The sequence below is a fragment of the Babylonia areolata genome, chromosome 27 (assembly GCF_041734735.1).
Source record: "Babylonia areolata isolate BAREFJ2019XMU chromosome 27, ASM4173473v1, whole genome shotgun sequence".
In the NCBI taxonomy this organism is placed as follows: Eukaryota; Metazoa; Mollusca; class Gastropoda; order Neogastropoda; family Buccinidae; genus Babylonia; species Babylonia areolata.
The window spans coordinates 35,818,283-35,845,197 of NC_134902.1; the positions used below are offsets into that span (position 1 = coordinate 35,818,283).

The 26,915-nt window shown below is 41.1% G+C and overlaps 2 protein-coding genes across 12 annotated transcripts in view; both read right to left on the reverse strand.

Annotated features, from left to right (window-relative positions):
- Positions 1–419: 419 nt before the first annotated feature.
- Positions 420–26,915, reverse strand: part of LOC143301001 (uncharacterized) — a 54,880-nt gene continuing 28,384 nt past the window's right edge. For all 11 annotated transcript variants that reach the window (XM_076614988.1, XM_076614985.1, XM_076614981.1 and 8 more), the window contains exons 9-15: positions 24,236–24,299; positions 12,671–12,789; positions 10,404–10,675; positions 8,123–8,180; positions 4,760–4,974; positions 3,157–3,247; positions 420–2,135 (exon numbers count right to left, since the gene is read on the reverse strand). In XM_076614988.1, coding sequence (XP_076471103.1) covers positions 1,813–2,135; positions 3,157–3,247; positions 4,760–4,974; positions 8,123–8,180; positions 10,404–10,675; positions 12,671–12,789; positions 24,236–24,299 — 1,142 coding nt within the window. In that variant the 3' untranslated portion in view covers positions 420–1,812. The remainder of the gene's footprint in view (positions 2,136–3,156; positions 3,248–4,759; positions 4,975–8,122; positions 8,181–10,403; positions 10,676–12,670; positions 12,790–24,235; positions 24,300–26,915) is intronic.
- Positions 18,374–22,214, reverse strand: LOC143301004 (uncharacterized). The gene has a single exon (XM_076614991.1). It carries the CDS (start codon positions 21,407–21,409, stop codon positions 20,660–20,662), a length of 750 nt encoding a protein of 249 aa, XP_076471106.1. The 5' UTR covers positions 21,410–22,214; the 3' UTR covers positions 18,374–20,659.

Below are 26,915 nucleotides of genomic sequence, written 5' to 3' on the forward strand. Positions count from 1 at the left end.
TCTTTTTCTTCATTCTTCCTGTAATCCCTTGCATGGTTAAAGTTCTCTTAGACCGCTATTCTGTAATGCGCAGGTTTTTACACAATACATTTATGGGGGGGAAACATACTGAAGATTATCACAGGAAATTCCTTGGTATTAGTCTGAGTACATATGCTGTACCACAGTGGTTCGATGTACATCCAATCCTCAAGTCTTGACAACAGATCGTTATTGTGACTGAAACCACTGGTAGACAAAAGTAAGAAGGCTCAAGACAGTCAATTCACAAAAGAGGGACATGCTTTAGATATTGACCTTTTCATCATAATGAAACTCAGTACATTTTTGTACACAATAGTACCAGTACATACTAACACTACCAAATAAAGGCCAGAGAACAATTTGCATGTCATAGATAGTAAAATTATCCTGCCCTCAAGAAGTCATTACCCTGTCTACATCAGGCGTACTACTTTTTCTTGTTATGATTAATCATGGATCACATGATACCATGCTCCATCTCGGAGAATCTTGACTAAGTTAACAGTATCAGACAGAACATATTTGATTTCCCATCTACAATACTTCAGTTTCGCTTGGATGAAATTCTGGAAAGGAATGTGGGTTCTGTGTCAGGAACTCGTGTCTATTTGACTACACAGATCACGACATTAACAAGCAGTTACATGATCATAGTTATAAAATTCCCCTTCTCTTCACACATAAACAGTGCTGTGTGCACACATTTGTGTAGGGCATGCAGTGCATACTCAGGTGGCACACACCACATCTGCATGGGGGAAAATTGGGCAGTCAAACCTATGTATAAAAGGTTACAGGTCCTATAGCCTTTCACTGGGCCCAATGCTCTCCCTCTGCTGTTTTGACCTTCCCCAGCCAGTCTGGTACCCATTCACAACTGGGTGGATTTATCGAGGAAAAATCCAGAGTAAAGTACTCTTCAACATGTACTGAAACGGGGTCTTGAACCGTAACGCTGGGCCTTTAATAGTTTAAGTTAATATATAAATTTCAAACTTGAATTCAAGGGAAATAACAAATGCAAAATAACTGGACCGCAACCGTTTTGTCTTCTCTTTATTTTGAAAACAAATAAAAACATCTCTCTCCATCGAAGCTCAGACTAAAACAGTTGTTTTAGAATAATAGAACCTGTTTATTTGATAGTGTTCATCACAAGATTTGTTACTTTGGCAACGAATAAGCTGAGTATTATTTAGACCATGTATTTATACATTTGACAAATTGATACATTGTCTTGGCTCCCTATGGTACATATAATCAATAAATGATAAAAAGTTGGAGAAGAGTTTGAAAAAACCAAACTGATGTACATTGTCAGTACTGATAAAAGAACTTGAGGGTACAGCACCTCGACTTAACAGCAAGCATAACACCAGCATCCTTGGGTTCACTGCATGTGACCCGGATTAACACAGGTTTCGTTCACATAGGCCCAGTCCACACTGAAAACAATCCCATAATGCATGCTGGAAAACTATGTAGATTCTGATTTTGTCAGATTCAACACAAAGCATACAGGTTTCTTCCCACCTCCATCCAATGATTTTGGTTACTCAGTTCTCAGACAACATGCCCATAAAACACCTTGCATCACACCCATTAAACACCTTGACAAACACTTAAAACTTGACAAACATCACGCTCATAAAAAAACACTTCAATGAAAAAGAAAATACCTTGACAAACTTCATGTCCATTTAACACCTTGACAAACATACACCCATAAAACACATCATCAGCAAACATACCGCCCCTAAAAATTCACTGACACAAACAGCATCACCATCAACCAAACCGCGGCCGAAAAATGAAGCGAAGCACCAAGTACCCCGCCAGCCTTCCAACAAGAATGAACAGAAAGAGCGGCAGCAGGTACTGCCAGAAAGTCAGATCCATGTGATAGAAGCCCAGCACGTCCTGGGAAGACACATGGGTGACGTTGGGCTGCAGGCACTGGGGGAACTGGGAGGCGTTGGGGGAGGCAGCACACTGGATTGGGGGGGCGTCCGTGAACTCGAGCACCATGGCAGAGTGGAAGGAGAAGTGGAGGAATGACAGGTACTTGAGCCAGTCCAGCCAGAAGGGCAGATTGCGTGTGTAGAACCCACCTGCACACCACACGTCCACTCTTGTCAGCACTGCACTTACACCAGTTTTTTTTTCTTTTCCTTCCTTTCATCAGCTGTGTGTTGAGAACAGACATGGAAACGGTAATGTGTGATCGAGAACAATGTGGATAACAGTTCTAACTGAAATCAATATGTGGGCTGAAATCATACATGGGAAGTTTATAAGTTGTGGTCCATAACTCTGATCAGTGTGTACTACTGAGTCAGTACAAACAAAACTATGAGACAGAAATGTTCTTAAAGTCTATGGAATTAACTTAGACTTGGGTTTAATTTTTAATGTGTTTAGATCCATAACAACAGACAGAGGAAAATTTTTAACATTAAGCAAACTTAGCGCTGCGACAGGCACAATAGCTGGTTCAATAGTGGTTCAAGCACTGGACTTTCAATCTGAGGGTCCCAGGTTCTAATCTCAGTAACGGCGCCTGGTAGGTAAAGGTTGGAGATTTTTCCAATCTCCCAGGTCAACATATGTGCAGACCTGCTAGTGCCTGAACCCCCTTCATGTGTATACACACGTAGATCAAACAGGCATGTTAAAGATCCTGTAATCCATGTCAGTGTTCATTGGGTTATGGAAACAAGAACATGTACACCCCTGAAAATGGAGTATGGCTGCCTACATGGCAGGGTGAATAAACAAAACAGTCATGCACGTAAAATGTTACATGTCTATCTGAGTGTGTATTGTGCGTGAGTGAAATCTGATTGACACAGGAAACGAATGATTAGCTCACAATGGGAGCCATCAGTCAGCTCTACTCAGGTGCAGCCTGTTGTGCAAATGACCCTGAGTTTGTGAAGCACTAAAAGCTTGGTCTCCAAGCAACTGAGGATGGGCGCTACGTAAGTATCTATATCAAATCAAATCAAAGATCCCATATGCAACTCAACCCAGGTATGCAGGGCTATCATCCAAATGATCCTTGCACAGACTGGCATTCTATAGTAACTTCCATCATCCTACTGTGACTGCAGGTTATAATGATGGCCTTACCCAGAAGCATGATGCTCATCATGAAAATCGTAGCGATGGCCATTGCCTTTCGAAAATCCATGCAGGCTATACCCATCAGCAGCCCTATACTCTGCAAGAGAAAGAAAGCAACATTCACACAGTCAGTCTGGTCCATTACATGGTTGTTAAGAGTCTGTCAAGATTCTGAAAAAGAATGTTAAAATGTGTGTAGACATACAATATTATCAGTCATTGTTTTCATACTTGGACCAGCTGGTTTGCAAAGTAGGGTGGGGGTGGGGGGTGGATGAGGGGGCGGAGGGGAGGGGGGGTTGAGAGGATGCGGGAAGGGATGTTGTCTGTTATCACAATTTTTGTGAATGGATGTTAAACCAAACTTTATTCATACCATGAAAGCACATGTTTTCCAGTCAGCATCATTTTTCCTTGAACTTAAATATCTGACGGACAAAGACAGTGCCACAATGCAAAGACAGACCGATAAAATTCAGGCACATAGAACTGAACTCTGAGTATTCAAGTTCTTTCTTACAGTAATAAACAGTACATCCACGGTTCAGAAATTGTTAAAGAATCAAGGGTTCAATCCTGGACTGGTGCAACTCACAGACAGGTTTCAGTGTTATTTTAGGTTTTAGTTTTGTGTGTGTTTACTACTGTTTAGGATCACAGAAACTGAATGCTTGGCGCATATCTGTTATGCATGTGTGGGTGTATGGGTGAATGTGTGTCTTCATGTTTTACATTTATTTGCTTATTTATTATCATTGTTGTCTTTTTTCTTTTCTTTTTAATTATTATTATTATTACTACTACTACTACCTTTTTTTATATTATAATTATTATTTATTTATGTAAGCTTATCTATTATTTATTCACCCTTTTTTTTCCTTTTTTTTTTCTCTCAAGGTCTGACTAAGCGTGTTGGGTTATGCTGCTGGTCAGGCATCTGCTTGGCAGATGTGGTGTAGCGTATATGGATCTGTCTGAACGCAGTGATGCCTCTTTGAGCTACTGAAACTGAAACTGAAACAGAGAGGAGAGAAGGCGAGTCATAGCTTCAAGAGCATCAGTGTTAATGGATACTGATAATACTGGTATAGCCTAAGTGGTCAGCTACGACAGAATAAAAATTTTAAAAAGATTATTCATGCAACTGTATTTTGTTGCAGTTGTTCTTACCGACAGTTGCACATTTCCTTCTGGTACATCATACTGTTCGTGACAATCATCATTATGATTATTTACAAACCCATGGTGGCATAGTTATTCAGTTTGTTTCAAGGTAGTATCAAAGTGTGCATAATGATCCATATACACTCCACTATATCTACTGTAAAAATATCTTTAAAAACTCAATCATGAAAGGGGAGCAGATGCCTGCTCTTCCCACAAACCCGATGTGCTGGACAGGCCTCCAGATATTTTTCAGCAATACCTGCGATCGATGCAGTAACAGTACTGTTACCAGAATCATCATTTTCCTGACAATGGAGGTATGCAGTTATTTTATGATTCATGTGTACTAACAGAAGAGAACCCTCATTGAAAGGATTGAGGGGGTACAGGGTGGAATCATCGGAAAAAGGAAAGGAAAAAAATCAAATTAACGAGGACACACCTGACCAGTCATGGCGTTGATGATGATGGTGAGGCAGGTGCCAAAGAAGGCCAGGACACCATTCAGTCCCACGCACCAGTACGACACGACGACAAAGATGGCCGGCTGCACGATGATGAGGGGCAGTTCACTGGTCATCTTGGCCAGGTAGTAGGCGGAGAGACGATACCATCCCGCACTTCTCTCCTTGTGGATGATCACCTTCTCCATTGGAACTGGAACAAGTGATCTCGGCCATTGTCATCACTGATCACTGTTGTTGGTACTGTGCTTTATCACTATCATTACCAACATATATATATATATATATCATATTACCAATAGTTTCATATTTTACTATCATTATCATTACCATCACTGCCATCTTACTTGCACAACATCTTATTTAAGAAGCCCCAATACAAACATTACAAAAAATGAAGTGAGAAAAAGCCAGGTCACATAGATTTATGTCCCAAAGGTTCACGGTCTGAACCTGAAGAGATCTTGGTACCAGTGAGTCAGGGGCGGAGAAGATCATTCCAGTCTCCCTGGTCAACTCACATACCGGCTTGCTAATGCTTTAGCCCTCCCATCAAGTGATTATACATGCTGAGTACATTTTCTAATGAACATGAAAGATGTTTGTGTAATTTGTCTCAGTGCTTGATGGGTTATGGAAACACACTCAGCATGCACCAACCAAACCCTACCTCGTCCCCAAAATGGAATATGGCTGCCTTAATGTCATACGTGTACAGGCACACTTGGAGAAAAATTTGAGTTACAGCCAACAAGACCTGCACAATATGTACCACAAAAATAGATACACAGTTTGACAGATTGGAAACTATGAGGCATGAATTAAAAAGCTGTTCAGACAGACTGGAAACTGGGATACATAGCTTGTGAATCTGGAAACTACAATGCACAGCTAACGAAAGCGTCCATTTTAATAAAGTTATCCAACAAATACATTGTTACACTACCCCATCTCAAGATCCCTGTGCCAAGGGTACAGAAATTCATTTTTAATTAGACATACTTACCGTGACCCAACTAGTGCAGACTCCGGCAGGGGTCTGACATTCCTGTCCTGTGCAAACTACTATCCGCCTGTGTGGAGAAAAAAAAAGTACTACGGCCGATAACCTCCCGGAAGTAGGTAACCTCCCCTTTGTCCTGCTGGCTAGCGCCTTCTTTTTCCGGCAGCCATCATGACTCCTGTTCCTGTGCTCTTCATAAGTTTTTTTGTATTTTCTGCCTGTCTGTCGATTCTCTGGTGGTCTTGTTTTTTGTCAAATTATGTCTCCAACCAGGTCACATAATTATGTAGCTCGATTGGGCGATCGTGCTAAAATTATGGCATGATCGCAATCGATTCGCTGACACTCTGGGCCCTCTACTCCTGGCCCTCTCAACAACGCCAACCCACCGCCTCCTCCACTTCCTCCGCTCCCTCCATCCTTGTGCCAAGGGTACAGAAATTCCTTTTGCCAAGATACAAATGACCAGTTTTCAGGCCAACCTAAAAGTGTGTCTCTAACCACCAGAGAAATGGCAAAAAACACATGAACCCACAATAATGTGGGAGAAATGATAGTTGCACTATGGTAGTGACTTGGTGCTGAAGAGGACTAGAGAAAATGGTTAAAAAATACAAGAGGAACTGGGATGTGTTTCAGATCCCAAAACAGATGTCATTTAGGAATAAAACAACAACAACAAAACAAAAAACACACCACTGCTGACCATAAAAAAACATTACCAAACTTGTCTAAATTCATGAACATGTCATTACATATGTTGCTTTTTGTAGGGCATGGTCCACACAGTAAACAAGATTCATATCTGTACAACAAAACATATCTGTCATCATATCAGACCATGTAAACATCAACCAGGAGTGACAGCAAATGAACAACATGACAACGCTCTGACGACAATGCCAGGTCAGCTTGGTCCTTTCGTGCTGTCTGTCTGAGAGGCATAAACGAAAAAACAATCAGTGGACACAAAAATCACTGATGACAGGCAGACAAGAAGAAGAGGAGGGCTGATTCAGTTTCACTTTCCAAAGGAGACGCCACTGCTTTTAGACATTTCCATATACGCTGAACCATACCTGCTAAGTAGATGCATGACAGTAGCATAACCCAACACGCTTATCAGGCCTTGAGTGTGTGCTTTTACACACACACACACACACACACACACACACACACACACACACACACACACACATATATATATATATATATATATATAGAATAAATATTAATTCCCGGCCCAGATGCCTTTGCATATTGGAATGGAGTACACACCAAAAAAACAGTCTTGGTTAATTCTTTAACCTTTAAAACTGTATTTGTGTTTGGGGTGGGTGGTGGTTTAAAAAGCTCTCATTTGCTCATGCTGGTCCTAAGTACCTCCAATTAAAAAGGAAGGTTGATCTGCACAGCAAGCGACAGCTGTTTCGCACTTGGGAGTGCTCATCGGGCTTGCTACCCACTCTTGGCTGCGAATCTGCACTTTAAAACGAAGAAGACACAGCCTTTGGGGTCATAAAGTGCAGATTTTAAAACAATTTTGCACCTTTTGTTTTATCAATTTGCCTGGTTTTTCTTGCCTTGTTCTGCTCAAGTTGGTTATTGAGAGACGTGTCCTTTTTTTTGTTAAAACGTCCCTGCCAAGCAATAGGTAATTTCTCCTTGCTTGAGTAGTGGATTCTTTCTGATTTGCAGCCAAAGAAAAAGATCATGTTCAGCCACATGATTTGATGTGAAATGAACAAAGCCAAAGAGCAGAGGTCTTCTCTAGTATGTGGCCTCCTGGCCACCTAACATCGATAGATCCCTGCGGACTGCCTTCTTCTTCTTCTTCGTTCGTGGGCTGCAACTCCCACGTTCACTCGTATGCACACGAGTGGGCTTTTACGTGTATGACCGTTTTTACCCCGCCATGTAGGCAGCCATACTCCGTTTTCGGGGGTGTGCATGCTGGATATGTTATTGTTTCCATAACCCACCGAACGCTGACATGGATTACAGGATCTTTAACGTGTGTATTTGATCTACTGCTTGCATATACACATGAAGGGGGTTCAGGCACTAGCAGGTCTGCACATATGTTGACCTGGGAGATCGTAAAAATCTCCACCCTTCACCCACCAGGCGCCGTCACCATGATTTGAACCCGGGACCCTCAGATTGACAGTCCAACGCTTTAACCACTCGGCTACTGCGCCCGTCCTTGCGGACTGCCAACACTGGGATTGCCACAAACAAGGCTGGGTGTGGCTATGTATGTGGCGAGATGTGGGGCATGGGTGTAAGGCCACTGAGATGGTAAAATGAAAAAGTCAAAGAACTGGGAGAAACTCACATGATGAAACTGCGTCAAAGAGTGGTGTAAATCCCCAGTGGATGATGGTGAAAAAAATCTGAAACAAACAATGATGAAACAGTATCGGTTATGACTGTTCATTACAACACTATTTGAGGAAAATCACTGGAGATCAAAATCATTTAAATAGCACAACTTAGACGACCAAAAAAGGTTTGTGCCACATTTTCCAGGTTATCTCCATGGAAGTGTGTGTATGGTGTGGTTTGTGTGTGGTGTGGTGTGTGTGTGTGCGCATGTGTGTGTGTGTGTGTGTGTGTGTGTAGGTGCGTGTGTGTGTGTGTGTGTGCTTAGCATTTTCTTGTACCCTTTTAAAGTAACTCTTTTTTTTTGTCTTTTTTTTTCTGCAAGAAATGTCACAACGTTTTCTCATGTAGTTGCTTCCCTTGGCATAAGTGACCAACACCAATTCAACAATAACATTGATAGGACATGGTATTACTGCCATCATGACTTAACAACCATGAACTAAATCATGCAAGAAGAAATGCAGAAGTGGTTTTTGAATGCAGTATTGTGCATGTTACCAACTGTCCCAGAAACAAGCACGCAGAGCTAAGTGGAAGATGACAAAGTTGATGAATGTGACTCTCTACAGTGATTTAATGAAATTTTGTTGAGTCTCGATATGTCTAGGCCCACCTTACTATTTTCAAAAATTGTCTTTCCTTTTTTTCTATGTGATATCACATCCAACTTGCTTTCTATAACAATCGCTCACATGTACTATCGGTGCCATCACATTTCTTGTCTAAATAATCAGCAGGCGCACAGCTAAAGATCAGGTCAAAGAAGAAGGCAATGAGGTCAGAGTGAGGCTTTCAACACTGAGCTGCCTGCATGTGTGGAGCACACCCATCTGTACTGATTGTTGTCCAGTACTGACTCTACATCTGAGACATGCCTTACATACCAGTCAACTACCAGCATGTGCAGAGCACACTTACCTGTATATATTGTTGGCCAATACGGACTGTACGTCTGAGAAGTGCCTTACATACCACACCAATTTCGTTCTGGAGCACACACATGACTGTTGGTGTCTAATATTGATTGTACGTCTGAGAAGTGCCATACATACCACACCAATTCCGTTCTGGAGCACACCCATCAATAATGATTGCTGGTGTCTAATACTGATTGTACGTCTAAAAAGCGCCTTACATACCACACCAATTCCGTTCTGGAGCACACCAGTCTATATTGATTGTTGTCCAGTACTGATTGTAACTGCATTTCTTTTTTTATCACAACAGATTTCTCTGTGTGAAATTCGGGCTGCTCTCCCCAGGGAGAGCGCGTCGCTATACTACAGCGCCACCCGTTTTTTCCTGCGTGCAGTTTTATTTGTTTTTCCTATCGAAGTGGATTTGTCTACAGAATTTTGCCAGAAACAACCCTTTTGTTGCCTTGGGTTCTTTTACGTGTGCTAAGTGCATGCTGCACACTGGACCTTGGTTTATTGTCTCATCCAGATGACTAGCGTCCAGACCACCACTCAAGGTCTAATGGAGGGGGAGAAAATATCGGCGGCTGAGCCGTGATTCGAACCAGCGTGCTCAGATTCTCTCACTTCCTAGGCGGACGCGTCACCTGTAGGCCATCACTCCACATACGTATGTCCGGGAAGTGCCTTACATACCACACCCATTCTTTCCCGAAGCACATCTATTTATACTGACTGTTATCAAATGTTGATTATTCATCCACAGCACACAATACACACCACACCCATTCTGTCCCCCAGCACACCTATCTCTATTGATTGTTGTGCTATACTGATTGTACATACATACACTGACTGCACAGTGCATATCACACCCATTCTGTCCCCGAGCACACCTATCTCTATTGATTGTTGTGCTATACTGATTGTACGTACATACACTGACTGCACAGTGCATATCACACCCATTCTGTCCTAGAGCACACCTATCTCTATTGATTGTTGTGCAATACTGATTGTACGTACATACACTGACTGAAAACATATCACACCCATTCTGTCCCTGAGCACACCTATCTCTATTGATTGTTGTGCTATACTGATTGTACGTACATACACTGACTGCAAACATATCACACCCATTCTGTCCCCGAGCACACCTGTCTCTATTGATTGTTGTGCAATACTGATTGTACGTACATACACTGACTGCACAGTACATACCACACCCATTCTATCCCTGAGCACACCTATCTCTATTGATTGTTGTGCAATACTGATTGTACGTACATACACTGACTGCACAGTACATACCACACCCATTCTGTCCCGCAGCGTCTCCTCCGTGCGGGGCAGCTGGAACCACACCAGAGACACCAGCACGCACAGCACCACTGACTCTATGATCTTCAGCTTGCTCAGGATGCGGGTGCGGGACTGGCGGAAGGTTCGCAGGGTGAGCTGCAGGTACTGGGTCAGCCAGCCTGTGGGCCACTTGTGATCCTCAGGGTCTCTGATGCCCACTTCCACAGCCTTGACCTTGTCTTCACCCAGGTTCATGAGGCTCACACGCACGTCTTCGTTCTCTGCAAGAGGTAAAGGGGTCATGACAGGCGCCGCAACAGAGTGTTTAAAGCCTTGGACTATCAATCTGAGGGTCCTGGGTTCAAATCCTGGGCCAGGCTCCTACACAGGTCTTTATTTTCTGCAAGAGTTAATGGGGTCAAGACAGGCACAAGAACTGACCTGTTAAAGCCATGGTCTTTCAATCTGAGGGTTAAGATGGAGATTTTTTTTTTCAATATCCCAGGTCAACAGATGTGCAAACCTGAACCCCCTTTATGTGCATATGTATGCAGAAGATTAAATATGCATGTCAAAGATCCAGTCAGTGTTTGGCTAGGTCATGGAAACAAGAGCATACCCAGCATGCACACCCCTGAAGTCATACATTTAACAGCCCATTCATACCAATAAGTGAAAATGAGAGTTGCATTCCATAGACGCTGAAGGAGAAGAAGAAGATGAAAAAGATGAAGCAGAAAAAGATAATGATACAAAAGCTGTTGGTGTTCCATCAGGCTCCTTTGCATGTCTTCATTTTTTACAAGAATTAAAAGAGGACCATATACTGTCCACATTTTTTAAGGATTATGTTCTTCTTCTTCTGAGTTCACTCATATGCACACAAGTGGGCTTTTACGTGTATGACCGTTTTTACCCCGCCATGTAGGCAGCCATACTCCGTTTTCGGGGGTGTGCATGCTGGGTATGTTCTTGTTTCCATAACCCACCGAACGCTGACATGGATTACAGGATCTTTAACGTGCGTATTTGATCTTCTGCTTGCATATACACATGAAGAGGGTTCAGGCACTAGCAGGTCTGCACATATGTTGACCTGGGAGATTGTAAAAATCTCCACCCTTTACCCACCAGGTGCCGTCACCGTGATTCAAACCCGGGACCCTCAGATTGACAGTCCAACGCTTTAACCACTCGGCTATTGCGCCCGTCAGGATTATGTTCAATGATTCTTGTGCTCCGGGGAAAAAAGTATGAAATGCTTGAATGAAACATTAAATTTCATATATTCCCCACTATAATATACGTTTATGAAATTTAGACAGTTTTGATTCACTTATTTTTCCTTTACCATTGAACATGTCAAGGCCTGATAAGTGTGTTTGGTTTATGAGAAGATGAGGATACTGAAACTGAAACTATTCATGGTTCCAAATGCAGATTTACCATGATTCATCAATCAAGTTACAAAATGCAATAATAAGAGCAATGCCCTATTATTTCTAACTTAACAAACAGCACAAAAGTGTCCTATGCTTTCAATAAACATCTGCAAAGTGCATGTTTCCCAGTCAAAAGGAAGCATTATCCCACTTCTGGTGCTCGTAACCAATTAAGTAATGTCCCTAATTTGGTGAGTAATGCCATTATATAATACAGCGGGCTACATGCTGGCAATGAATCTTAATGAGAAAAAGGTATATTACAACAAGTGAAAAGATTCCATTCAAATTTGGTTTTAAGAATGCATACCTTATATATAAGACAAAAATAAATAAAATACATTCAACAGCATAATAAAATATGTATATCTGACTCTCTTCGTAAAATACATTTAACAGCATCCTTATGCTAAGCCTTATATATGTTCAGAAAAAAAAAAATCAAGACAACTGAATAAAATACATTCAACAGCATCCTTAGACTGGCAAATATGATGCTGTAATGAAATACATTTCAAAAGCATCCAATGCTAATCCTGATAATCAGAAAATGTATACAAGTACACAAACAAAATAAAACAAACTATCAGCTACATGCACACATAACACAGAAAGCCATAGACCACAAACGACATCAAGCAGCTAAGACAGAATGAAAACCACAAGCGTCAGTCGAATTACCATGTTCATACTACTTTCCACCTATCTTCACCAACATTACACCTGCTCTCATCCACACTCACTCACATGCTCGAACTCAAAAGTCTAAAACACAAACATCTGTTTCAAAGTCCTTGACCAGTCTTGGAACAATTATGAAGGTTGTTACATTACCCGTGGTGTTGGCATTGCTGTCTTCCTGAGCGACTGTGGATTCTGAGCTGCCTTGCGTATCGGTTCTCCACTGGTCTCCCTCTCCCCTTTCCGCTGGCAGTCTTGATAAGGTATCATGTCTGGTTGAAATTAAGGTGTTGACAGTCTTGATAAGGTATCATGTCTGGTTGAAATTAAGGTGTTGACAGTCTTGATAAAGTATCCTGTCTGGTTGAAATTACGGTGCTGACAGTCTTGATAAGGTATCATGTCTGGTTGAAATTAAGGCATTGACAGTCTTGATACAGTATCATGTCTGGTTGAAATTAAGGTGTTGACAGTCTTGATGCAGTATCATGTCTGGTTGAAATTAAAGTGTTGACAGTCTTCGTAAGGTATCATGTCTGGATGAAATTAAGGTGCTGACAGTCTTGATAAGGTATCATGTCTGACTGAAATTACAGTGTTGACAGTCTTGATAAGGTATCATGTCTGGTTGAAATTAAGGTGTTGACAGTCTTGGTATCATGTTTGGTTGAAATTAAGGTGTTGACAGTCTTGACACAGTATCATGTCTGCTTGAAATTAAAGTGTAGACAGTCTTCATAAGGTATCATGTCTGGATGAAATTAAGGTGCTGACAGTCTTCATAAGGTATCATGTCTGACTGAAATTACAGTGTTGACAGTCTTGATAAGGTATCATGTCTGGATGAAATTAAGGTGCTGACAGTCTTGATAAGGTATCATGTCTGACTGAAATTACAGTGTTGACAGTCTTGATAAGGTATCATGTCTGGTTGAAATTAAGGTGTTGACAGTCTTGGTATCATGTCTGGTTGAAATTAAGGTGTTGACAGTCTTGATACAGTATCATGTCTGCTTGAAATTAAAGTGTTGACAGTCTTGATAAGGTATCATGTCTGGTTGAAATTAAGGTGTTGACAGTCTTGATACAGTATCATGTCTGGTTTAAATTAAGGTGTTGACAGTCTTGATACAGTATCATGTCTGGTTGAAATTAAGGTGTTGACAGTCTTGATAAGGTATCATGTCTGGTTGAAATTAAGGTGTTGACAGTCTTGATAAGGTATCATGTCTGGTTGAAATTAAGGTGCTGACAGTCTTGATAAGGTATCATGTCTGTTTGAAATTAAGGTGTTGACAATCTTGATACAGTATCATGTCTGGTTGAAAGGTGTCAGCAGTTTTGATAAAGCATCATGTCTGGTTGAAAGGTGTCAGCAGTTTTGATAAAGCATCATGTCTGGTTGAAAGGTGTCAGCAGTTTTGATAAAGCATCATGTCTGGTTGAAAGGTGTCAGCAGTTTTGATAAAGCATCATGTCTGGTTGAAAGGTGTCAACAGTTTTGATAAAGCATCATGTCTGGTTGAAAGGTGTCAGCAGTTTTGATAAAGCATCATGTCTGGTTGAAAGGTGTCAGCAGTTTTGATAAAGCATCATGTCTGGTTGAAAGGTGTCAGCAGTTTTGATAAAGCATCATGTCTGGTTGAAAGGTGTCAACAGTTTTGATAAAGCATCATGTCTGGTTGATAGTCTTGATAAGGTCTAATGTCTGGTTGAAACTAAGGTGTTGACAGTCTTGATAAGGTATCATGTATGATTGAAATGTAGGTGTTGACAGTCATGTAAAGGCATCATGTCTGGTTGAAAGGTGTTGACAGTCTTGACAATGTTTCATGTCTGGTTGAAATTAAGGTGTTGACAGTCTTGTCAAGGTATCATGTCTGGTTGAAAGGTGTTGACAGTCTTGTCAAGGTATCATGTCTGGTTGAAAGGTGTTGACAGTCTTGTCAAGGCATCATGTCTTGTTCAAAGATGTTGACAGTCTTGATAAGGTATCATGTCTGGTTGAAATTAAGGTGTTGACAGTCTTCATAAGGTATCATGTCTGGTTGAAATTCAGGCGTTGACAGTCTTGATAAGGTATCATGTCTAGTTGAAATTACGTTGTTGACAGTCTTGATAAGGTATCATGTCTGGTTGAAATTAAGGTGCTGACAGTCTTGATAAGGTATTTTGTCTGGTTGAAATTAAGGCGTTGACAGTCTTGATAAGGTATCATGTCTGGTTGAAATTGAGGCATTGACGGTCTTGATAAGGTATCATGTCTGGTTGAAATTGAGGCGTTGACGGTCTTGATAAGGTATCATGTCTGGTTGAAATTGAGGCATTGACAGTCTTGATAAGGTATCATGTCTGGTTGAAATTGAGGCGTTGACGGTCTTGATAAGGTATCATGTCTGGTTGAAATTGAGGCATTGACAGTCTTAATAAGGTATCATGACTGGCTGAAATTAAGGTGTTGACATTCTGGATAAGGTATCATGACTGGTTGAAAGGGGTTAGGGAGTGGGTTGAAAGCAACATTCGTGATTCGTTTCTAATCAATTTTAAAGAAAATATTTTCATTTTGCTCTGTGTGATGCACGAGTACATTGTACTTCAACCTTGTGTTTCACGTTGATAAGTCTTGTCTGCTCATCTTTGTGTACAAGAATGCTGGTTGTGCATGTATCATAACACTATGTGATGTGTCTGTTTTTCTGTATGCATCATGTGCCTGTGTATGCTATTTGTTTCAAATCATTTTTTTTTTAAACTGTCACCTAAATTCTATAATAATATAATGAAATCTTATCATAGTGTCTCTTATTTGAAAAAAGCACTTCATAGATTTTCTTTAAAATACATGTTACAATTTCTTTTACTTTGTGATAAATCAAGCTGCTATGTTTTACCATTTCATGTTTTAATTCAACCTTTCACTTTTTAAGTTAAATTTTTATCATGTTCATCCATATGTAAGATTGAATGTTTTGTAAATGTAGTGTATTGTACTGTATTGTGTTGTGTTGTCTTGTATTGAATATCTCTACCCTCTTACATCTGCATTAAAAAGTGTCATATCGCTTAATGAGAACAAAAGTTGATGTTAGCAACACTGTATCTTAACATTAGTGTGAGAGGGGCAGCAGCATGGATCTCTAGCAGTGTGCCCATACTCCTGGTTCACATCTTTTGGTCCACATCAGTGCATTTTTTTGCTGAAGCAGTGAGTCTATGTTCTCACTTCTCCCCTTCAAGCAGTTCCGTTCAGTTCAGTTTCTCAAGAAGGCGTCACAGAGTTAAGACAAATCCATATATGCTACACCACATCTGCTAAGCAGATGCCTGACCAGCAGCATATCCCAACATGCATAGGACTTGAGGTGGAAAAAAAGAAAGAAAAACAGTATGTCATCAAATTATTGAATAAATTGACAATAACAAAAATAACAAAGAAAAAAAAACTGTTCTGTCAAATTTTTACAGTTGTTTATTTTAGGCTTTGCACATCCCACTGTTCTGATCAAGTTCTCTATCATCAAAACAGTTTTCAGGGACAGTAGATATAAATACATGCACCCTATAAATGTTCTGCTACATTTCGTGTTAACAGGATTGTTGCACAGTATACACTGATAAGGGACAAAATTGGCAGTCAAGTTTTTGCTTCCAGTCTTATGTAATGAACTGGGGTGTTGGAATAGGCACCAATATCGTTGCTTTCCCTTGTGTTTTAACATTGAGAGTGAAGTTTGATGATAGCAACTGGAAATGCGAGGGGGGTGGCATGGCTCGTTTGTGTGGCTAGTGCTGTACCCACTTTGTCAGTCAGTTAATTTTTGTCTAAATAAAGCATTTTGGAAGTGCGCATTCTGCTTGTGTGGCATGTCTACGTTCTTCCCAATCCACTGTCATTTTACATCCTGATGATTTAGGGTTCACACATATGCCACTGTTCTGACTGAGTGGTTTCGGGGAAAACAGATTTCAATACATCTTCCTTGTTACATCAACATATAAAAGAACTATTTATATTTATTAGAACACGTTGATAGCAGTAGTGTATTTCCCAGTCTCTATTCCAGCTTGTACTGGCCTTTGAATTACTTGTCATTTGCTGCAAAAGTGACTTAATTGGGTGAAAGATGGGTGAGTTGTGGAGGTGGGGGGGATTGGGGGGGGGGGGGGGGGGGGGGGGGGGGGCAGCAGGTACTGGTGAGTGGGGGTGTCAGGGAATGGAATTATGCCCTTGTTATAGTCCTCACCATGGATTAAAAAAACAAAAACAAAAACAAAACGACCACAAAAAACATGTACCAGACTGAAGTTTTCCAATGCTGTGTTAACTACTGAACAATTTTTAACAAAGCGCATTTGGCCTGAGTTAATAAATGCTATCTACATCAAGCTGTAATGATGAAAATGAAGCATAACTATTACTGTAATAGGAACAACTCACAAGCTTGAGCATGTTTTTAACTGATGTGTGCATGCATGCGCGCACGCGTGTGTGTGTGTGTGCGAGAGAGAGAGAGAGAGACAGAGAGAGAGAGAGAGCATACATGTGAAAATTTCTCTCCAAAGAATATCAGTCACTGTGTTTTTTGTGAGTGTACTTGCTTTACCCTTTAAACTGCTGCAACAGAATGTTAACTTCTTTTTTTTTCTTTTTTAATGGGTGTGATGAATGAACGACTGACACAAAAACATTCAAGACTAAATCAGCTCTTTCTTATGTCTCTCTCTTTTTTCCTTTATTTCTTTCTTTCCCCCCTCTTCTCCCCCTCCTCTGGCAATTCTGAGGCACAGAATAATGTCATTTCTTCCTCTGACAATTCTGAGACACAACACATTTCTTCCCTGACAATTTTGAGACACAACACATTTCTTCCCCTGACAATTTTGAGACACTGATATTACTCCCTCTCACAATTATGAGACTGATTTCTTCCTCTGACAATTCCTGGACACAGATAAAAATTACTTCCTCCTGCAATTCTAAGACTCAGAGTCAGATATTTCCTAAACAAGACAGATTCTCATGTCCCTCAAGTATCAAATACTTGTGCAACAAACCATACACTAACAGTTTCCAAATCTAATTTTGCCACCAATATTTGTTCACATCAAGTTTGAAAAGTAGGACATATTGACATATTTGGGGGTAAAAATATTATCTATAAATCAGTTTGTTGACACATTCAGATTGGCTAGTATTCCCCACAGGAAAATCAACCATATCTGCTTCTGGAAAATATATTCATAATAACTAATAGCTGAAATATGCTTCATTATGCATTTTGCTCACAAGTATTTTCAATTTTTCTCAATACCATAATTAAAAAAAAAAAAAATACTTGTACTGAGTTTTCCATTAATTGAAAACCATTTCTTCACATTCTATAGTGTGTTTCTTTCCATGTTCTGTAACGCTCGCAGTTTGCTCTCAATTCTTCAAGTTATCTTGGTTAAGAGTACTTATGATTTCATATACAGGAAGTAATTTTCTTTATTGTAAAAATAAAAAAAACAAAAGAATTTTTTTTAGGGGGTGGGGGTGGGAGAGGAAAAATACATACAAAAAAGGGTGTTTTTCTTCTTTTTCTTTTCAAAAACAGAAGAAGAAAAAATAATAATAAAGGAGCGAAAAATATCATTATAATTGTGAAAGCAAAAGGGAAAATGCATGATAAAATTACCTGAGACATATTTTGATGAGTGGGGGGAAGCAAAAATACAAAACACACACACACACACACACACACACACACACAAACCTCTCTTTCTTGCATGGAACACACACACACACACACACACACACAGCACATAGCAGACACACTTTTACACACACACAGAACACACAGTAGACCTATAATTACAAAGATAATTTTAATGTTGTATAATTATCAAAGCAACAAATTTTTTTTATATATATATACATATTATACAAAATCAGGACTGATAAATTTGTTATCACAGTACATCAACTGATCAAGCCAGACATATGACACACCATTTAGTTTTACTCAATGTACTTATTTGAAGCTTTAACAACACAAAAATGTCATAATAATGGAAAATAAAGCTCAAAGGGGTGTAGTGACTATCACACTGTCTGCCCTATCACCGGAGAACAGCAGCCAGAAACGTGAAAGACTTTACAAAGGAAACATGAAAGACTATAAGATTCTACAAAGGAAACATAAAAAAAAATTTTATAAAGGAAACATGAAATATTTTATAAAGGAAACATGAAAGACTTTATTATAAGACTTTATAAAGGAAACATGAAAGATTTTATTATAAGATTTTATAAAGGAAACATGAAAGACTTTATTATAAGACTTTATAAAGGAAACATGAAAGATTTTATAAAGGAAACATCAAAGACTTTCCAGAAAACATTACTTTAACTGAACAAACAGACCTGGAACTGTGGAAGAATGAAAAGAAAAGATGACAGAAATGAGAAAAGAAGAAGGAAAAAAAACTGAGAGGGAGACTCACCAAATGAATTTATAAATATATACATTCTGCAAAACTAAAAGTAGCAGTTATTGCGACTGACACAAAAATGTTTGATATGGAAAATAGTTGGGGGGGTTTTATGTGATGAATCTAAATTCTATGCAGGAACACTTACCCCATTTAAATGAGTTACATGTGCAGGTGTAAGGAGTACTTTTATACAAGTCACTGGGTGAGGTAATCAAATAAAAGAAAATTTTTATAATGATTCCTCCCTCTCTCTTTCTCCCCATCCAAGTTAACTCTAATTACATCTCTGTCTCCAGCTCACAGCCACATCGACCTCCCTTTCCCTTTTATCTCATACTCTCAGTCTCTCTCTCTCTCTCTAAATCTAATGCTGTCACTCTCCAGTTGGTATCATGTAAATTACATTTCAGCCGCGGTGTTCTGAGGTGATCATATATGATACACTCAAGTATGCAGCAGTTTGGGAGATCACAGCATGTGAGAAACGAGACAAGGTTCACCTCTATGTTTTAACTCCACACGAACCTACTGAAAAGACCTTCACTAACATGTATGAGTATGCGAAATACAAATGTACACACATAAATTACTCTACAGATGTAAAGCAACAGTGTTTAGATATGAGCATGGAGACAGAAAAAAAAAAACCCAAAAAAACAGTAACATATAAGTCTGCACAAGGACTGGGGAATTTATGAGGAAAACCACTATTTGTGTGAAGAAATGATCACACAGAAAAGACTATTGGTCAGGATATGAAATGAAAATTTCCTGTTGAGCACCAGGTTGCCATGTTATTCAAACTCTACAGCAAGTACTGGAATCTGATTTCACTGGAAGGTGAAAATTATATATACATTATACTACATATAAATATAATTATATATGAATATTATAATGCAAAATTCTGACAAAAAAAAAAAAATAATAATCTTGAGCAACATATTCAACAGCTTGCAAACTAAAACTGACAACACCATAACTGTAGATGTATTCAGCTGAAAAATATGTACACCCATCATAAGGTGACAGGAAAGTAATACTATAATCTTATAAAGTATCTATGTAATAGCAATTTAATAATACTTAATTGATACTGTAATAGTAATATCAACTTCTTGCCATTTGAAATTTTATAATCAAGAGAAGCAATCTCTTTGAGTTCAAGACTGAAGCTCAATACCCACTTAATTAGGGAACAAAGGGTGCCAGCAGTGAAAAGCAGATCAACATGCAACTGATCATCTTACAATGGGGAAATTAAGGCATTTTTAATATTTACACACTATTGTGACCTTGAACTTTAAACCTGACTTTCAGTTTTAAAAGTTTGTGTTCTGGTTATAATCACTAAAACCAGTCACTGGAGCAAGGTTTATGAAAACCAAACAGAAAAAAAACGTTCCATTTTTTACACTTTCCTTACCACGCCATGTGACATTGCAAAATGCAACTCTTTACAGTTCTTGCTCAAGCATGTCCAGTCACTGTACAAAGTTGTATGAAGAGAGAAAGCGTGTGTGTATGTGTGTTTGTGTGTGTGTATGCATGTGTATATATATGTGTGTATGTGTATGCATGTGTGTGTTAGTGTGTGTGCATGAGTGTGTGCACACACACACCCACATGAGTGCATGCACAAGCACGCATGTATGTGCACACTTATGTCAGAATATGAATACATCTGCTGTTGGGCACCAAAATACTGAAGTTGGAAACATTCACCTCCTCATCATCAAAAAAGGTGACTTTATCTCCCCTTCCTGAATCAAAGTTTGACAACTTGAGAAATGTCTCTGCTTTGTCATAGCCACAGATAATAATGTTCCCCATGTGTGCATACTCCCCGTTTTTCACCACGGCTTGGTCTGCAGCGGCACCATCCACTTCATCAGAGGAGTCCCTGACAAACAGGTCAGTCAGTCCCAGTTTGTCCACCTCTGACAGCAGAGTGGCCAGGTTAAGCTGAGAGGGACGGATGGCACTGATGATGTATAACTGGCAGCCGCGCTGGTTCTTGAGGCGCAGCAAGAAGTCCTTGGACACTCGGCACGACAGCTGCTGGGTCTGCCTGTTGTACAGCTTCAGGGTGTTGTCCCAGTCAAACACTACATGTGAGCCGTCTTCTATCATGTCATCACGGATGTCGCTGTTGGCAACAAATGACTGCGGCCTGTACACAGAACTGGAGTCCCTGGCAAGCGCTTGGTTGCAACTGGTTGTCCTTGTTGGTTTGTGGTTGCTCTTGGTTCTGGTTACAACGCCAAAGCTCTGTGGGCTCCAGTCTTGTTGGGGTTGCATGGGAGCCAAGTTTTGTGTTCCCAAACCAAGTGAACTTAAAGACTGTTCCAGGTCTGTCTCTGAACTGTCAGCACAGCAGTCAGGAACTACATCGGTGTCTAGACCTGCCATGGTTTTTATATAGTGTGTCCGTTATCTTACGACGTCGGCCTACTCCCTGTGCCTAATTATAATCTTGATAAAAACTCGTGGCCGTCAACTTGCACAACATCGACCTCAACGAATGTCGACAAACTCTGCACCGATCGCTAAGAGCTGGACAGCACTTTTACTCCAGTCTTCTCAGGATGAAAAACAAGTGTCCGATCACACCACTGGTTAAAATGATGAACGGCGATTGTCAGTTCTCTTTGAGACGAGCAGTTGATTTGTTGTTTTGTTCTGTCGTTGGCTAGAATAGACAGTAAATATGTTGCCTACACTTACTTCAGCTGACTGGACTCGCTTCAACCTTACTACAAAGTTTAGTAACTGCTGGTTTCTTTTGGCAGAAAATCACAAAAGGAATTTTCGTCACTATCATTCATGTTCGGGAACCCCCTTTGATAGTATAATAATAAACACGTGAATCCCGTTGTTGCTTGGCGTCACTGCCATCAGTTTCCGGACTTAGGATGAACCAGGAAGAATTTATCAACGAGCTCAATAGTAATGGACTGTTCATGTCCGAAGGTTGAACCAAAATGCGACCTCACTACGGGAGGTAACTCTCTTCGGTCCCACCACAAGGGAAACAATAAACTATTACCACAAATTTGAGCGTCTGCTAATATCGACTGTACAAACCCCCGTGCAGGGCTATCCATTTTAATGTGAATTAAAATCCCACGCAAAAACGCGACTTTTTGATGATTTTGTATCTGGATCTCGCAGGGCTCATACATAGTGCTGCAACCGAAGACACTTCAAGCTGACAGAAGCGATGAGACTACAACTGAACTGCTGTGGCTGGCTGTGAAGCATCTTTTAGCTTCTTCTTCTTCTTCTGTTGTGTAGCCACAATCAACTCGTTGATTATTTTGCTACAAATTTTTTTGGGGGGTTTCCGCAGACCGGTTGGTTGAAAAAAAAAATTTACTCCAATCACATTCACACTCTCTTTCCTGCCCACTAACTGGATCAGAGGGGGCGAGAAGTGACAGGCAGGCATCCTATTGATGGCCCCTGGCACCCCCCGCCGCAGCGCCCTCCCTCCAGCACTCCCCCTACCCACTACTTACCTAAACATTCACTCTCACATTCATACCCGACAATTGCTTCTAATAATACAACTGCTTCTACACACTGGATCTGTTAATGCCTACAATCAGTCTAATAATATATAAATGCTAAATGGGAAATGAAAATCCAGAAAACAAATACCAGATAATGAAAACAAAAAGCAACACACAGGATAATGAGAAATTCATGTCAAAGTGAGAAAGACCTTGGCATAACTTTTGATAACAATCATTTTACATACATATACAGAATATAATAAATGATGCCAGTCAGATGATTGGAGTTATTAAGAGAATGTATACCTATTTAGATAGATATATATTTTTCTTAAATTATTTAAAGCATTGGTTTGACCATGTGTAGAGAATGGTAATGTTGTGTGGCACCTATACTTCAAGAGACAATGTACAGCTATAGAAAGGGTGCAAAGAAGAGCAACTAAATCATTAAAAGAATGCAAATATATGCATATAGAAGGAAAAGGTTTGTCAGAATAATACTTTGGTTTCAAAAGAGGAATTAAAGGGGAAGGGAGGAGAAGACTGTCAATGTCTACAAAAAACAAAACAAAACCAAAAAAAAACAAAAACAAAAAAACAAAACCAAAAAACTGCAGAATAAACACCACTCCCTTTGGAATTCTGAGATATAACTTTTAATTTTTGCACTGATCTCATCTTTATTTCAGTTCTGGGTGGAGATAATATTGATCTGCTTTACCCGAAACCTCTTCAACTAAAAGCTTAACCAGATCAACAGGAGATGTGTAGCCTTGATAAACAGGCCATGAAAAACACTGCATTGTTACATGAAGCTGAGGGCATACAGGGAAGAACACAGACTCACCAGGAAGCAAAATCTACCGTCCAAAACTTGACTTGTGCAGACTAAAAATCACCAACCTGTGAAACTGAGCACTGTACCTGCCACACTAGCATCCACGGCACACCTCAACAAAGCTCACCATTGCCTATCTTTGACAACTGGTCTTGCTCAGTTTAAGTTACAAACTTGACATGCTTCTAATACATGTATTCTACATACTCTTAAGCTGTAAAGCTGTGTGTGTCTTTGTGTGTTTGTAATCTAGACGACATTGGGAATGGGCTTCCTGTGTTCGCCAGCATGGGTATTTACAGCACAGATCACTTTACAATGATCTTAAAACAAAATCACTATAAAATCTCCTATTTTCCATTTTTGAAACTGTAAACTATAAATTCTTTTAACCTTAATATGGGGTCAATGTCACAAGGATGAGAAATATCCAAGGAAAAGAGGCGTTCACAGATGCTTGTTTTCTCTTTTTTTAATCTGCCCATTTTTTGTACCTAAGTGTGTGTGTGTGTGTGTGGTGTGTGTGAATGTGGTGTGTGTGTGTGTGTGTGTGTGTGTGTGTGTGTGTGTGTGTGTGTGTGTGTGTGTGTGCGTGTGCAGAAGAAGTAGCAGCACTTTCATTTAACAGCTTTTCGCATGTATGATGTGAGACGTATGACCTGCTAATGAGAAGAGTATATGCATACATGCACATGGGAATGTGTATGAGAATGTGTGTACTTGTACATGTGAATAAGAGTATGTGCATGCAAATGTATGTGTGTACGAATGTATGTGTGTGCCTAAACCCCAAACATACACACTTCTCTCTCTCTCTCTCTCTCTACCTCTCTCCCTTCACTCTCACAGCAGTCCACATTAGCCCTCTGTCTTACTCACCTGAGGTATTTAGCAGCTGCTAAAATCTGGCTCTGTGTCTCTTCTCCTTGCTTCAGTTTCTCCACTGAAAATATCAGTTAATTCACAAACTGTGTCTAAATTTCCATTATCAGCATCAGTTAATTCACATACTGCATAGCTGTCAGCACACACACACACACACACACACACACACACACACACATTCTCTCTCTCTCTCTCTCTCTCTCTCTCTCAAGCAACAACAATGGCTCCTGCTCATAGTCAGATTGAAATAAATGAGAATCAAGTGCTGAGTTCATCTCCCTCCCCCCTCTCTTTCTATGTGCGTGTGTGTGTGTGTACAATGGCCCCTACTTATGTAGAATCATGTGTTGACTATCTTCTAAATCTCTCTCTCTCTCTCTCAATGTGTGTGTGTGTGTGTGTGTGTGTGTGTGTGTGTGTGTGTGTGTGTGTGTGTGTGTCTCCAAGATTGTCATAGCCAAGGGGTGGCAATGGGGACAAGCTCCCATTGTCTATAAAATGCCACTCACGGCGCGCATCTCCAACAGCCTCTGACAACTAAGTCCAGCTCCTAGCCCGCTCATGTGGCTTAGATATAAGCCCGGCGGAACTGCTACTACTGATAGGAGAAGGGGCGAAGGCGGGTTACCTGGTGCCTGAAAACCAGTGCTTTGGGTAGATGGGGCTCATCAGTCTGGAAGACAGCTCATCTAAGAGAAGGAAAACTGATTCCAAACCTCCACTGCCTTGCGGCCATACCCACTCATAGGAAAGACTTTGGGAGTCAACCCTGAGGAAAAATCCAGAGCCGGAGTCCCCAAGGCAGTCTGAGGCTGTATACAGCAATGTTCTGGCAACTCCTGCAACTGCACTGGAACCATGTGTATCGGCGCTTGCCCTTCCAATGGACCATTCCAGCGACGTGGAGAGGGGGGGGTCTGCTGCATGGGTAACAGCTTGCCCTCCATACTTACTTACCCAGGCTTTGCGCTCTGGAGAGGTCACTCCAGCTTCGCTTCGCTTTGCAGCGTCGACAAAACGCGGGAAGTAGCAGTCTACCGGTTATAAGTCTGCATACTTAATTGGTGAATAGTCAGATGCCAGGGTCTGCTTCCGATGGTGGGAGAGGTCATCGCATCTCACTGGGCAGCTACCACCCACCTTAAGCTGGGCAGTCCCCAGCCAGTAAGGTGCTGCCCCGCCACGGTCCGTTAGCCTCACTGGGTGCGTGGGGTTTAGGGGTGAAAACCGACAAGCAGATTGACAACTGTGCACCAGGCAACAGAGAAATGAAAACTCCCGCCCTGAAATTGGACACGTGGAATGTAAGGACAATGACACCAGGCTTTTCTGACGACCTGCAGGAAGTAAATGATGCTCACAAGACAGCTGTCATCGACAGAGAACTGAGCAGACTGCAGATGGACATCGTCGCCCTTCAAGAAAACAGGCTCCCAGAAACAGGATCTGTGAGGGAGAGGGACTTCACCCTGTTCTGGCAGGGCAAACCATCAGACGAGGTCAGAGAACACGGCGTGGGATTCGCAGTTAGAAACAGATTACTGGGGTCCATAACCCCACCAGCAGAAGGAACAGAACGAATCCAGTCAGCCTAATCAGTGCCTACGCACCAACTTTGGCATCCACAGCAGAAGCAAAAGACAAGTTTTATGACGACATCAGTGCTGCTATAAGGAGAATTCCTGACAGAGAACTACTGTTCATCACCGGCGATTTCAACGCCAGAGTAGATGTCGATTACAATTCCTGGCCCACCTGCTTGGCACTGGGAAAATGAACGAGAATGGTCAGCACCTGCTAGAGCTCTGCTGTCATCATGGGTTGTGCATCAGTAACACCTTCTTCAACACGAAGCCTCAGCATCGGGTCTCCTGGAGACACCCGCAATCCAAACACTGGCATCAGCTCGACCTGATCCTCACCAGACGTGTCAACCTTTCCAGCATCAAGATCACTCACAGCTACCAGAGCGCCGATTGTGACACACTGACCACTCTTTGGTGTGCAGCAGTGTGAAGCTCCGCGCGAAGAGACTGCATCGTACGAGAAAGGAGGGCCGACCTCGCATCCACACCAGCAAAACATGTGATCAAAGAAAAGTGGAGGAGTTTGCGCGTGTGTTGGAGGATTCTCTCCCTGGCCCACTGCAAATGCCCAAGACTGATGGGAACACTTCAGAGATGCTGTCTACAATGCTGCCATGTCCACCTTTGGCAAAAAGACCAGCAAGTCAGCTGACTGGTTCGAAGCCCACTTAGAAGAAATGGCACCAGTCATTGAGGCCAAGAGAAACGCCTTGATGGCATACAAAACCAATCCCAGTGAGCAGAGCCTCCAGGTTCTCCATGCTGCTCGCAGCAAAGTCCAGCAGTGTGCCAGGAAATGTGCCAACAACTATTGGCTTCAGCTCTGCTCCCAGATTCAGATCGCAGCTGACACAGGCAACATCAAGGCGATGTATGACGGCATCAAGCAGGCATTGGGCCCAACACAAAAGAAAACTGCCCCTTTGAAATCAGCTACAGGGGAGGTGATTCAAGACAGAGAACAACAGATGGAGCGCTGGGTAGAACACTACACTGAGCTATATGCAAGGGAAAATGTAGTCACAGAAGATGCCCTGAATGCCATAGAGTGCCTAGCAGAGCTGGAAGAGCTTGACAGAGAACCAACC